Genomic DNA, 14832 nt, shown 5'->3' with positions numbered 1-14832 from the left:
TCTCTTACACAATGTAAGAAGTACAATCTCCCCCAGAGCTGCACTGAACCGTATTCCCATTTCGTGTGATACATCACTGAATAATGTAGTAGGTCAGTCTTCCATTCACTGATTATCTTTGTAATTCATTCTTCCATTCACTCATTATCGTAGTAGTTCAATCTTCCATTCACTGGTTATCTTTGTAATTCATTCTTCCATTCACTGATTATCTTTGTAATTCATTCTTCCATTCACTGATTATCTTTGTAATTCATTCTTCCATTCACTGATTATCTTTACAGTTCAATCTTCCATTCACTGGTTATCTTTGTAATTCATTCTTCCATTCACTGATTATCTTTGTAATTCATTCTTCCATTCACTGATTATCTTTGTAGTTCAATCTTCTATTCACTGATTATCTTTGTAGTCAGTCTTCCATTCACTGATTATATTTGTTATTCATTCTTCCATTCACTGATTATCTTTGTAATTCATTCTTCCATTCACTGATTATCTTTATAGTTCAATCTTCCATTCACTGGTTATCTTTGTAATTCATTCTTCCATTCACTGATTATCTTTGTAATTCATTCTTCCATTCACTGATTATCTTTATAATTCATTCTTCCATTCACTGATTATCTTTGTAGTTCAATCTTCTATTCACTGATTATCTTTGTAGTCAGTCTTCCATTCACTGATTATATTTGCAGTTCAATCTTCTATTCACTGATTATCTTTGTAATTCATTCTTCCATTCACTGATTATCTTTGTAGTTCAATCTTCTATTCACTGATTATCTTTGTAGTTCAATCTTCCATTCACTGATTATCTTTGTAATTCATTCTTCCATTCACTGATTATCTTTGTAGTTCAGTCTTCCATGGACATTACCTGTTTTAAGGCTTGGAGTTCATTGTGAGCTGTGGCTGTCGCTAGGAGGGTTCTCTTATTCCCTTTGTTTGCCTGGACGGTGAGGGACAGGCCGGCCACGAGCTGCACCCCCATGTCGGTGATTGTGACCCGGTCATCGACCACGGTCACCGTCTTCTCAGCCAAGATGGAGTCAGAAAGGGGCGAGAGAACCTGGAAAACAAAACAAACATGGACGCTTCATTTAGAAAGGGCAAGAATACCCAAATGTTTGGACATTTCTAATCTCATGAAGTGCCTGCAGATGCAAAACAAGCATTGGCAGTAGGTATCACCTTTAACATGTGAGCACAGACCTATTGGCAGTGCCCTTGAAATATGCAACAGTGGAGCACCAAATTATGTGGCAAGGTTGACTAAATTATGAAGCAACAAAAAAGCAGAATTACGCGGCATAATTTGCCACATTTTTGGTAGCATTGACTCATTATTTAGCAATTTTTACACATGGTAATACTGTTTAGGCTAAGAGTTCACCTCAATAGTACCAGGTCAACAACCAAATACAGAGATAATCAAGAGAAAGATGTCCAGTTAACCTTTCCCAAGGGCCTTCCAGTGAGTGTGCGCACAAATGTTGTAACGCTTTTAGTAACTTTTGAGCTAGTAAACAAATAAACCTACGTAAATGTGGCCCTAATTTCTTTGCAGATTGCATGCTTACCTAGGCCAGACCTTGCATTGCTCTATCATTCTGTATTCTACTTTCTAGCTCAAACCTCTTGTTCTGTGTTTTCCATTTCCTTTAATTTCTGCACCTCTGTTTGTGCCCGCCTATCTCTTCCTATTCTTGCTGTGACCCCCTTGTATTCTTTTCTGTTCCCTTTTTTATAAATCAGAACTTTTACTCCATTCCTTTTTTATCTCTTTCTATTTATCCCCCATTGTTTGTTTGTTTCACTTCTTTCCTGTTGTCCTCTTCTTGCTAAGTTCCTTTTAATTGGTTTTATTCCTTTCCTAATATGAAGCACCCTGGGATGTCTCACCAGTACCGTGGCTGTGGTGGGCGGGGCATCATTTGTACCAGGGTGGAGCTCTCCAAGATGGTACCACAGGGAGGCAGATTCTCTAAAGATATTATAAGAGGATAACTTGCACTTTTCAAAAGTCATCAATGAAAGTCAAACGCACATAAACTGGGCATTCTCAGTGTCTCCTCAAACATGCCAAGCCCGAGTCTGCACTTCACATGCAAGCCTCGCTGAACACCAAAAGACAGAATCAGATTTCCTCAGACACAAAACCCTGAGTGGTTAAGCATAATCAGTGACCATAAGAGCTCTAGAGTGATCCAAAAAGAAGCCAATCAGGAACAGACATCCATCAGAAGGGATCCAATGAGCTCCTTACAAGCCCTCACTAAAGCCAATCAGAGTCACGTAGGCTCTCAAAGAGGGGCCAACCAGGAACTGATATCCACCAGGAAGGATATAATGAGCACCTTTCAAGCCCACAGAGGATGCGCAGAGACCAGGTAAAATAACTTTATGATCTGACAGAATATGCAGGGATCTGGTAACGAATGTCTGATCTTAGTGTACACCTTACAAGCCCTCACCATAGCCAATCAGATTCGCATAGGACCTCCAAAGGGTGAGGGGGGCTAACCAGGAACGGATATCCACCAGGAAGGATCCAATGAGCACCTTTCAAGCCCACAGAGGATGTGCGGGGATCTGGTAAAAACATATCTTGCATATAATATCGGGTCCAGTGGCGTGTACTAGCTGATGAAAGAAGTGCGGTGTGTCACAAGAGATCCTTTTGGCCACTGGCTGCCATTGACGTTTTGGCAGGTAGGGGCCACCGACATTAACGACTCAGAGCAGGGGCGCCCATGTTCTCCATAATCTCTAGTCTTGCAGTAACTGCTTTAGTCGCCCAGATACAGGGTTATATAGTTGCCCATCCTCGCGGTGATAGAAGCTTCAATCACAAGCCACTTAGTTGTAGGAGGAAACAACGACAGCGTCATCGTAGCAGGAAACAGTTCATTGCCATGTGGTCACCCAGGGAGCAAGCGTCAAGGCAATGTCAAAGATACCCAAAGTTCAGATGCGCTGTTCACTGAAGTAGATTCTGAGTCTCAGTTCAGGGGCTTCCAGGCTGAAGCCCGGATGAAGGACACCGCATCCCCAGGACCTTCGTCTTTCTAGATTGTAATGTGAGCAGGTTGCAAGCTGTCGAGCTGCAGTTTTGCAACAGAAAATAAGAATTGACAGAAAAGTCCCCAAGACATGCCAAAATAAGGTAGCTGTCAGTGTATGAAGAAAACTGTAAGCTACATTCTAAAGCGAGGGTTGCCAGCAGGGCTAGTTGGTCTCTGATAGACACTGGGCTCAGTGATGAAACCTGGAGAGCACCACAGATCCACGGCCGGAAGCCAGAGAGACATGGAGGACAGGACGCCGCCGGTGCTCTGGTGCGCAGAAATGATTGAATCCATTTGAGAGCTGGAGATGTGTTGGACCTGTCAGCCCTAGGGTGGTCTCCCCGTCTATTTTTGATCGTGCCTCATTTTTTCCACCCTTATTTTTATGTTGGACTAGGTCTCCGGGCGCCTTTTCATTGCCAATCAGTGTTAAGGTGCAGGTGCTCCCTTCTCCCAAGATGGCTGCCACAGGCCCCTGCTACTGCAGAGTGGTCTTCATAGTAGCACCCTAGCTGCCAGGAGCTGGCTGGAACCCCACAACAATGTTGCGACACCAGCCCGCCTTTTTTGTCCCATAGGTAGAATGGGGAAGCTCCTGGAATGTGCTGGAACCTTCTAGAAGGGAGGTGTGGTTTTTACTTTTGCCGCCTTGGCTAGAGGTCACCTGACCTAGGGCTACTTAAGTGAGGGAGGGAACTTTTTGTAGTTAGTTGGCCAGTGGGGTGAAGCAGAGTTGGAGAATCCACGCAGGAGTGTAGGCGGTAGGGCCTAGCCAGGGACTTATGCCTCTGAGAGTGACAGGATTTAGGTGCTGCCTCTTAAGTGAGTGAGGGACCCTGTGAAACCCACTGATCTTGCCCAGCAGTAGGAGGACCCAGGACACCTCTGCCCAGCCTGACTAGGAAGGACCTAGTCGCCAACTCACTCCCTACCCCCCTGTAACAGAACCCCTTAAGGGCGCCAGATACATCTGCGCCATCAAGATTTGCTAGTGCAACTTATTGCAGGAACTGAATGCTGAGACTGCGTGTCCAGACTGAACATTGACCCTAAATGCCAAGCTGATGGTGGAATCGCTGAGGATCAACCAGGTCTTAGCGCTGTGACCCCTGCGCTCCCCGACCTGGCCTGGGATCCCCGGCAGCGTGCTCCGTTGAGTGCGGGGCCCCACTGCTTAATTTGAGCCCCCCTGTGTTGTGGAGGCTGAAGCGCGCTCACCGCTGCGGCCCGGAGGCCGGAAGAGTGCCCCCCGTCGTCGCGAGGCCCGAAGAGAAGCCCGGGGCCCCGCCGATGCCGTCGCAGCTGTGGTGAAGGCGTGCGAGGCTGTGACCGGCCCCTCCGTCGCAACAGGATCGCCTGCGGACTGTGGAGCCGGTGAGGACGCCTCCCGACGTCGAGCAAGGTAAGCCCGGAGGCTTGGGACTGGTCCCGGTGCGCCCCCTGTTGGCTGGGAGCCACACCGCACCCTGAGCCCGGGTTCCCTCTCTGTGGGAGTCCCCCGGTCACCTCGACTGAGAGACCCCGCCGAGGGATTCGCCCCTTTTTCCCCGTGACTGTCAAGGAGCGTGGTGCCCCACGAACTGCACCGGAGTACGAGAGATTCGCTCCGTAAGACTCGATGTGCTCCGTGGACTGCTCCGGTCTGAAATGTGCATTGCCAATGATTACGAGTAGCGCTTTATTCCAAATGCTCCGTTGTGAAGTGTTCAGTGCTATTGATTACGAGTAGCGCTTTATTCCAAATGCTCCGTTGTGAAGTGTTCAGTGCTATTGATTACGAGTAGCGCTTTATTCCAAATGCTCCGTTGTGAAGTGTTCAGTGCTATTGATTACGAGTAGCGCTTTATTCCAAATGCTCCGTTGTGAAGTGTTCAGTGCTATTGATTACGAGTAGCGCTTTATTCCAAATGCTCCGTTGTGAAGTGTTCAGTGCTATTGATTACGAGTAGCGCTCAATTCCAGATGATCCGTTGTAAAGTGTTCAGTGCTATTGATTACGAGTAGCGCTTTATTCCAAATGTTCCGTTGTAAAGTGTTCAGTGCTATTGATTACGAGTAGCGCTTTATTCCAAATGCTCCGTTCTGAAGTGTTCAGTGCTATTGATTACGAGTAGAGCTTTATTCCAAATGCTCCGTTCTGAAGTGTTCAGTGCTATTGATTACGAGTAGCGCTTTATTCCAAATGCTCCGTTCTGAAGTATTCCTTGCTATTGGTACGAGTAGCGTCCTGTTCTAGATGCTCCGTTCTGTGCTATTCACCGCTTAGCACGTATAACGCGGTAATCGCCACTGAGGCGCTACAGGTAAAGCGGCAGGCCCGCGAGGTCTGCCCTGGGTCCCTGCACGCCCCCAGGAGTGGCGCTACGTTCCCCCGAACCCTACGAAGGGGAGTCAGACACACGAGGGTGGCATAGAGCCTTCAGGAAACATCCTGGTAAATAACGTGTTGGTGAATAGGGTGCTGGCGAGTCCAACGCCAGAATAAGTGAAGCTGGCATGTATCTATCATTGATTTGCAGTTATATCTCCTGTAGGGCATTGATATCTCAGGAATTGTATTTATAGTCCATGAGTTGCATGTATATCTCTTGACTTGCAGGTACATCTCAATGAATTGCGTTTATAGCTCATGCCTTGCACCTATGTCTCATGAACTGCATCTATCTTGAACTGCTTGGATAAACTTGAATTATTTGCATAAAATATCCCGTGTGGCGTCCCTTATTGTGTGTGTTCCCCGTTCCATGAGAGGTGCGTGTTGTATGGGTGCTTTACACACAGGCCTTTGGGTGCCCAGCCGCTCGTGTCACGTTACCGCCTTAGGGACTGGTGACCCCGGTTTCCTACATTGTTGGCGAGCGGTGGGATTTTAGGACCTGTGACCATACAGCACCCTTCCGTGAAGCGAAGGGCGCCACAATTAAATGCCTATTTGTTCTAAAGCTCTGAAACCAGTAATTGCTGCATTTATTAATTCCACTGTCCAGGCTGAGAGTGCAAGAATCCTGGTTAGCTGGTACCTGTCACCCATATCCTAGGAATTTCTTCCTTAGTAGCTAGGTCCCCACCTGTCAAGATGGAATTCCGGTTAGCTGACCTCGAGGGGTACTCGGTGAAGCAACTGAGAGAGTTCAGGCAGGGGATGGGGGTGCCTGGGGTACGGAGGGCCAAAGGACCGGAACTCCGCACCGCCATTAGTGCATGGGTAGAAGCCCACCCAGAAGGGAGAGAGGATGAGGGACAGGAGGCGCCAGATGCACCTTAGGAAAAGAGCGCCCAGGAAGTACTAGACATACCAAATGTGGATGGGTCTGAAAATGTGCCCCCAGGGAGACGTTCTGGGGCCAGTAGTAGGACAGGGTCTAGAAGGAGCGCGTCTCCAGAAGAGTACGAGGACAGAAGGGAAGAGAGGCAATTAAAATGGGAGCTAGCAAAATTGGAACATGAAAGAGAAAGAGAAAGGGAAAATAAGAGATGGGCAATGGAGGAAAAGAAGCTGGTGCACGAGCTTCAGCTAAAAGAGTTGGAGCTACGCGCCCTCCAATTGAATGCGTCTAATAAGGACAATGGTGGCAGCATACCTAAAGAGTCTCACGAATCAAAATTTTACCTACCCAAGGAAGTCATTGCCAATTACACAGTGGGGGACGACATTGTTAAATGGTTGGAGGCATACGAGGTAGCCTTGACTGCCCATGGGGTACCCGAGAGTAATTGGGGAGGTGGTTTATATCGGTATATACCTCCCAATGTCAGGGACACCCTGCTATATTTGGCCAAGGCGGATCAGGTCAGGTATGCCCCCATGAAAGAGGCCTTGCTCAAAAAGTTTGGTCTTAACCCCCAGAGGTACAGGCAGAAGTTCCGTGGCAGCCATAAGTTGTCCACACAGACGTGGGTGGATTTTTTTGATTATGCAAGGAAGGCACTAGATGGTTGGGTGCGTGGCAGCGAGGTGCAGGACTACCAAGGGTTGTACAATCTTTTTTTAAGGGAGCACCTCTTGGATAAGAGCTTTCCGGAGCTGCGCCAACATCTGGTGGACCGCAAGTTGATGGATCCCCGTGAGCTTGCGGAGGAGGCAGATATTTGGGTGAGCACCCGGGTGTCTCACAAGGGCCCCGGGGGAGATGGCTCGAAAGGCGGACAGGGTTTCCCCCAGAAGAAAGAGGGGGGGAGATAAAAAGGTGGAGTTCTTGAAAGGTCCCCAAAATAAGTTTGGGAAGGGAGTAGGATCCCCACCCCCGTCCAATTCCACAAGACCCACTTACCCTGACAGGAGTCAGCAGCCAAGGATTGTGCGGTGCTACGAATGTGGGGAGATTGGACACTACAAGGGAGATCCCAAGTGTCGCAAGAGACCCCCAGCCCCAACGGGCGGGAAAAGTCCCGGGGTAAGTAGTATAGCGCTTGGGGCGGAGCTGCCCTTAGATAGGGAAGGGGAGTGGACAGGTCTGACGCTGGTTTCACTCGGGGATAGAGAGGTGGTCCCCGTAGTGTCCCTGCCCCCGAACACTGCTAAATATCAGCAGAGGGTGAGAGTTAACGGGGAGGAGGTGGATGCTCTGAGGGACACAGGGGCCAGCATGACCACTGTCGTGCGGCGGCGGGTGTCCCCAGACCAAGTAGTCCCCGAGGAGTTCCATCCCGCCGTATTGGCTGACGGCAGTATGAGTCACTATCCAGTGGCTCGTGTTCCATTTGAGTGGGGAGGAGTCAAAGGCCTACTGAGAGTTGCTGTGAGCCCTGCCTTGCCTGTGGGGTGCTTGCTAGGGAACGACCTGGAGCACACCAAATGGAAAGATGTTGAGTTTCAAGCTCACACCGAGATGCTGGGATTACCAGGGTGGACTTGCGTAGTCACGCGGTCCATGGCTGCCCGGCATGGAACTCACCCTGGGTTGGAGCCTGGGAGCATGGCCCAACCCAAAGCCAAACATGGAAAGAAGAAGGTGGTAGAGGACATGCCCCGTGAGATGGATGGGGAGGCCGCAGAGGTGCCCCCGGAGTCCGCGGAGGTGGATGTCGTTCCTGTGGAGGACTTGCTGACCCTTGCTGACTGGCATGTGGGAGGAGGGCCTACCCGGGAGGAATTTTGTCAGGCACAAAGGGCGTGCCCCACGCTTGAAGGCATGCGGCGACAGGCCGAAGCCCAAGTGGCCAGTCAGGAGTTGGGAGGATATCAGGTGTATTGGGAGGATGGTCTCCTATACAGTGAGCCCAGGGTGCCGGTACATGGATCTTCGAGGGCCATAGTGGTCCCCCAATGTTACCGGGCTTTCCTGCTGGAGTTAGCGCACAAGATACCCTTAGCCGGACATCTGGGTCAGGACAAAACCTTTGCACGGTTGGTCCCGCATTTTTATTGGCCCAGGATGAGGATCGCCTCAGACACCTTTTGTAAGACCTGTAAGTCTTGCCAGGCCAGTGGCAAGACTGGGACTAAATTGAAAGTCCCGTTGGAACCGCTCCCGGTGGTCGGGACCCCTTTTGAGAGGGTCGGTATTGACATTGTTGGGCCATTGGACCCTCCGACTGCAGCGGGACACCGGTTCATCCTGGTTTTGGTGGACCACGCCACAAGGTACCCAGAGGCTATTCCTCTGATGACCATCACTGCACCGGTGGTGGCGCGGGCACTGTTGGGGATTTTTACCCGAGTGGGATTCCCCAAGGTCGTGGTGTCGGACAGGGGCACGAATTTCATGTCGGCCTACATGCAGGCCATGTGGAAGGAGTTTGGAGTGACCTACCGGTTCTCCACCCCTTACCACCCCCAGACTAACGGACTTGTAGAGCGCTTCAATAAGACATTGAAGGGAATGATCCGAAGCCTGCCCGAAGGCTTGAGGCGTAAATGGGACGTCCTCCTCCCCTGCTTGTTATTCTCCTATCGGGAGGTCCCGCAGAAGGGAGTCGGGATCAGCCCGTTCGAGCTGCTCTATGGCCATCCAGTTAGGGGTCCCCTCAGTTTAGTGAAAGAGGGGTGGGAGAAGACTTCGCAGAAGCTTCCCCGTGACATTGTCTGCTACATGCTGGCGTTCCGCAGCCAGATGGCCAAGCTGTGGAAGGCGGCCTCAGAGAACCTGGAGGCTAGCCAGACCGTGATGAAGGAGTGGTATGACCGCAACCCTCGGACGGTCGAATTGGACGTTGGACAGAAGGTGTGGGTTATGGAACCTGGGGAGCTTTGTGCCCTCCAGGACCGGTGGACTGGTCCGTACGACATTGTGGAGCGACGAGGCCAGACCACGTACGTTGTAGATTTGAAAACCCCCCGTCAGCCCCTAAGGGTGCTCCACGTCAACCGCCTGAAGCCGCACCATGAGCGATCAGAGCTTGCTCTCCTTATGGTGACGGATGGGAGCGAAGAGGAAGAGAGTGAGGCTCTTCCTGACCTTCTAGCGGTACAGGAGAAGGATGGTTCAGTGGAAGGTGTAGTCCTCTCCCCATCCTTGACCCCAGAGCAACAGAGGGACTGCCGCCATGTCCTGGGACAGTTCGCCTCGTTGTTCTCCCTCACGCCTGGAATCATTCAGCTGTGTACCCATGATGTGGACACAGGGGACAGCACCCCGGTGAAGAGCAAGTCTTACCGACTCTCTGACCGAGTGAAGGATAGCATCCAGCGTGAGGTAGCGAAAATGTTGGAGCTGGGGGTGATAGAACCTTCAAGCAGCCCGTGGGCTAGTCCAGTGGTGTTGGTGCCGAAAGCGGCCCCACCGGGTACGACGCCGGAGCTTCGGTTCTGTGTGGACTACCGGGGGTTGAACTCTGTCACGAAGACAGATGCTCACCCCATCTCACGTGCAGACGAGCTGGTGGACCGGCTGGGAGCAGCCCGGTACCTCAGCACCATTTATCTGACATCCGGATATTGGCAGATTGCCATGGCCGAAGGAGCAAGGGAGAAGACAGCGTTCTCCACCCCGAGGGTCACTACCAGTTTCGAGTGATGCCCTTTGGGCTCAAAAATGCTCCGGCCACATTCCAGCGGTTAGTGAATCAGGTACTATCTGGTCTGGAGTCCTTCTCAGCGGCCTACCTGGATGACATAGCTGTCTTCAGTAGCACCTGGGAGGACCATCTGCAACACCTCCAGGAGGTATTGCAGGCGCTGCAACGCGCTGGCCTAACAATTAAAGCCAGCAAGTGCCAGATTGGACAGGGGTCTGTCGTGTACCTGGGACACCTGGTGGGCGGAGGTAAGGTGCAACCCCTCCAGGCCAAAATAGAAACCATCTTGGCTTGGGAGCCCCCCAAGACCCAAACAGAGGTCCGAGCTTTCCTCGGCCTCACCGGGTATTACCGCCGGTTTGTCAAGGGATATGGTACCATCGTAACCCCCTTGACGGAATTGACCTCAAAGAAGCAACCTCGCAAGGTCATATGGACAGCTGCATGCCAAGAAGCCTTTGACACGCTGAAACATGCGATGTGTACCGCTCCAGTACTAGCAACACCAGATTTCAGCAAGGAATTTATTGTGCAGACAGACGCCTCAGAGCACGGCATAGGTGCGGTGCTCTCGCAACTCAATACCGAGGGCCAAGATCAACCAGTGGCCTTAATCTCCAGAAGACTCCTCCCTCGGGAACGGCGATAGAGCACCATTGAGAGAGAAGCCTTCGCGGTGGTCTGGGCTCTGAAGAAGTTGAGGCCATATCTCTTTGGAACTCACTTCCTCATTCAGACCGACCACCGCCCCCTTCGCTGGCTCATGCAGAGGAGAGGCGAAAACCCCAAGTTGTTGAGGTGGTCCATTTCCCTACAGGGGATGGACTTTCGGGTGGAACATCGGCCCGGAGTTGACCACGCCAATGCTGACGGTCTCTCCAGGTTTTTCCGCCTTAGCGATGAGAACTCCCTAGAGGTTGGGTAGCTCTCCCCTCTTTCGGCTGGGGGGGTCGCGTGTTGGACCTGTCAGCCCTAGGGTGGTCTCCCCGTCTATTTTTGATCGTGCCTCATTTTTTCCACCCTCATTTTTATGTTGGACTAGGTCTCCGGGCGCCTTTTCATTGCCAATCAGTGTTAAGGTGCAGGTGCTCCCTTCTCCCAAGATGGCTGCCACAGGCCCCTGCTACTGCAGAGTGGTCTTCATAGTAGCACCCTAGCTGCCAGGAGCTGGCTGGAACCCCACAACAATGTTGCGACACCAGCCCGCCTTTTTTGTCCCATAGGTAGAGTGGGGAAGCTCCTGGAATGTGCTGGAACCTTCTAGAAGGGAGGTGTGGTTTTTACTTTTGCCGCCTTGGCTAGAGGTCACCTGACCTAGGGCTACTTAAGTGAGGGAGGGAACTTTTTGTAGTTAGTTGGCCAGTGGGGTAAAGCAGAGCTGGAGAATCCACGCAGGAGTGTAGGCGGTAGGGCCTAGCCAGGGACTTATGCCTCTGAGAGTGACAGGATTTAGCTGCTGCCTCTTAAGTGAGTGAGGGATCCTGTAAAGCCCACTGATCTTGCCCAGCAGTAGGAGGACCCAGGACACCTCTGCCCAGCCTGACTAGGAAGGACCTAGTCGCCAACTCACTCCATACCCCCCTGTAACAGAACCCCTTAAGGGCGCCAGATACATCTGCGACATCAAGATTTGCTAGAGCAACTGATTGCAGGAACTGAATGCTGAGACTGCGTGTCCAGACTGAACATTGACCCTAAATGCCAAGCTGATGGTGGAATCGCTGAGGATCAACCAGGTCTTAGCGCTGTGACCCCTGCGCTCCCCGACCTGGCCTGGGATCCCCGGCAGCGTGCTCCGTTGAGTGCGGGGCCCCACTGCTTAATTTGAGCCCCCCTGTGTTGTGGAGGCTGAAGCGCGCTCACCGCTGTGGCCCGGAGGCCGGAAGAGTGCCCCCCGTCGTCGCGAGGCCCGAAGAGAAGCCCGGGGCCCCGCCGATGCCGTCGCAGCTGTGGTGAAGGCGTGCGAGGCTGTGACCGGCCCCTCCGTCGCAACAGGATCGCCTGCGGACTGTGGAGCCGGTGAGGACGCCTCCCGACGTCGAGCAAGGTAAGCCCGGAGGCTTGGGACTGGTCCCGGTGCGCCCCCTGTTGGCTGGGAGCCACACCACACCCTGAGCCCGGGTTCCCTCTCCGTGGGAGTCCCCCGGTCACCTCGACTGAGAGACCCCGCCGAGGGATTCGCCCCTTTTTCCCCCGTGACTGTTAAGGAGCGTGGTGCCCCACGAACTGCACCGGAGTACGAGAGATTTGCTCCGTAAGACTCGATGTGCTCCGCCGGCGGGCCCGCGAGGTCTGCCCTGGGTCCCTGCACGCCCCAGGAGTGGCGCTACGTTCCCCCGAGCCCAACCAAGGGGAGTCAGACACACGAGGGTGGCCTAGAGCCTTCAGGAACCATCCTGGTAGATAATGTGTTGGTGAATAGGGTGCTGGCGAGTCCAACGCCAGAATAAGTGAAGCTGGCATGTATCTATCATTGATTTGCAGTTATATCTCCTGTAGGGCATTGATATCTCAGGAATTGTATTTATAGTCCATGAATTGCATGTATATCTCTTGACTTGCAGGTACATCTCAATGAATTGCGTTTATAGCTCATGCCTTGCACCTATGTCTCATGAACTGCATCTATCTTGAACTGCTTGGATAAACTTGAATTATTTGCATAAAATATCCCGTGTGGCGTCCCTTATTGTGTGTGTTCCCCGTTCCATGAGAGGTGCGTGTTGTATGGGTGCTTTACACACAGGCCTTTGGGTGCCCAGCCGCTCGTGTAACGTTACCGCCTTAGGGACTGGTGACCCCGGTTTCCTACAAGATGTGATGGCTAGCTGTGTCAGCATCCAGCACCATCTGATGATTTAAAGGGGTAAAACCCGAGGAGGTGTCTGGTACGACCATGGCCTTCACCCTACACTCACCCTACACTCGCCTACACCCTACAGCACGTGATGTGTCCAAGCCGTGGCCATGCGGGGGGTTTCAATGCAGAGAGTAGAACTTTGAGAGACTCATGAGTCATCTAAGCAGAGACAAGAGGAATGGAGAGAGAGTTTTCATGGACAGTGGAATCAGCCTTTGATTCCCAAAAAGAACAGCGATGGCCTTCTTAAAGGAAGACCATACATCAGCGACGACTAGAGATTTGTTTAGTATACGGGAAAGACCAGAGTAATTAACTGGGGAGGTGGACACGGGTCAAGGGGAGACCATGAGTTACCGGGTCAAAGTTGTTCAACTTCTTCCACGGTTGAAGGTTTGAAGCATTGAGGGAGGGTGAAGAAATGAAAGACTCTGAACTTGGAACATGGAGACGGATTGACGGGAAGAGGCATGACACTGAACCCCTAATGTTATTTTTTCTCATGGAACAAAGAGAGCTCGTAAATTCTTTGAAGGAATATTAGCAGATACTTTACAAAGTGGACCATCAAGCCAAATGCAGTCCTAGTGGAACTGGGAGTGGGAAACACCGGCTGCTCATCGTACTGGTTACAGGATAAACGTCTGACCTTTTTACAGTCTTGTATTTGAGCCTGCTAAAACTACGAGGATCGTAGGTTTTTATGGCCTCGCTTGTCAGTGCAGCTGCTGCCAGACAATATTGTGAGCACCATTAGAGAGGGGCTTGGGCTCCGCCCACATGTTGGTAATCAGGGGTTGAAGTTGGGTAGACGTTGTGTGTTTCCACAAAAAAGTGCCCGCCTTCCACGCCGCTGTGATGATTTTGTTTCTCCAACTGCCTGAGCTTGAGCTTTCAGTGGCACACACATGACTGTGTTAAGCTATTAAAATGCCTTAGATAACAAGGTAATTTATGGTATTTTTCTCTGGCAGCAGATGGGGGAAGGGCGGGCATTAACCTACATGAATGTGTAGTTCTAGCTTGACAGTTTAGCTTTCACCTGCCCTTTTAACCTACACCAAGAGTATTCTACAGGCCTCTGCTTCCACACAGACACACATTCATTCCCATGATGTTTACTGGTAATGCTTCACATTACATTAGTGCACTCCTTTCAAGTCAGACCTATTGGCATTTCCTTTTCTTGTTTCAGATGCCTAGCTTCCCTCAGACCCCCATGGGACTATGGTCTCACTTACAATAGGTGACCCCTTTCAAACTGCTTCCCTTGGTAGGCCCACCTAGACAAGGGTGGGCTATACTCACCTCATCCACCAAAGCAGCTCTGGTGCAGCCCCAAACATGGATCCCCCGGACCAACTTAACCAGCACAACCCAGACGGTATCCTCCAGGTGGAACCTTGACTCTGCCCAGCCGTGCCACCTACATGGACGTCCTTCTCCACCAGGGACTCTCTATCAGGCACCAACATCGTACGCCACACTCCTGGGGTGGACAGTCGTTGGATGGGACACCAACCACAAAACCCCTCAAGTCTCAGAATCCACTGAGCATCCTTCAAACATCAAGCCAATTGGATGACAGCGATGGTCATCAGTTCAAGCCTTCATTGCCGAACCACGGGAAAGGGGTATTCAGACAAAATATCAAAACATTGCGTCCAATATATTGTGATATGGAGATATCGTCTGCAAGAATATTGTCTGCAAGAATATCGTTTGCAAGAATATCGTCTGCAAGTATATCGTCGTCAAGAATATCGTTGTCAAGAATATCGATTTAAGGTAAGTAATATGGAATTTGCAAATATCAAAGTCATTATCGTTTACAAAAATATAGTTGTTGATAATATTGTATTTTAATTATTGTTATGCATTTTAGTATATCATTTAAATGTATATGTTGTCAATTTTTCGTAAAATTATTGTTTATGTTTCTTA

The 14832-nt window shown here is 50.9% G+C and overlaps 1 protein-coding gene across 1 annotated transcript in view; it reads right to left on the bottom strand.

Moving 5' to 3' along the window:
* The window catches only part of TMEM132B (transmembrane protein 132B), a 900530-nt gene that overhangs the window by 8636 nt on the left and 877062 nt on the right, over positions 1–14832 (bottom strand). The window contains exon 8 of the mRNA XM_085633641.1: positions 881–1072. Coding sequence (XP_085489767.1) covers positions 881–1072 — 192 coding nt within the window. The remainder of the gene's footprint in view (positions 1–880; positions 1073–14832) is intronic.

Source organism: Triturus cristatus, chromosome 11, assembly GCF_964204655.1.
Source record: "Triturus cristatus chromosome 11, aTriCri1.1, whole genome shotgun sequence".
NCBI classification, from domain to species: Eukaryota; Metazoa; Chordata; class Amphibia; order Caudata; family Salamandridae; genus Triturus; species Triturus cristatus.
The sequence above is the reverse complement of the archived record's forward strand: the minus strand, read 5'-3'. Positions and strand labels throughout refer to the sequence as shown.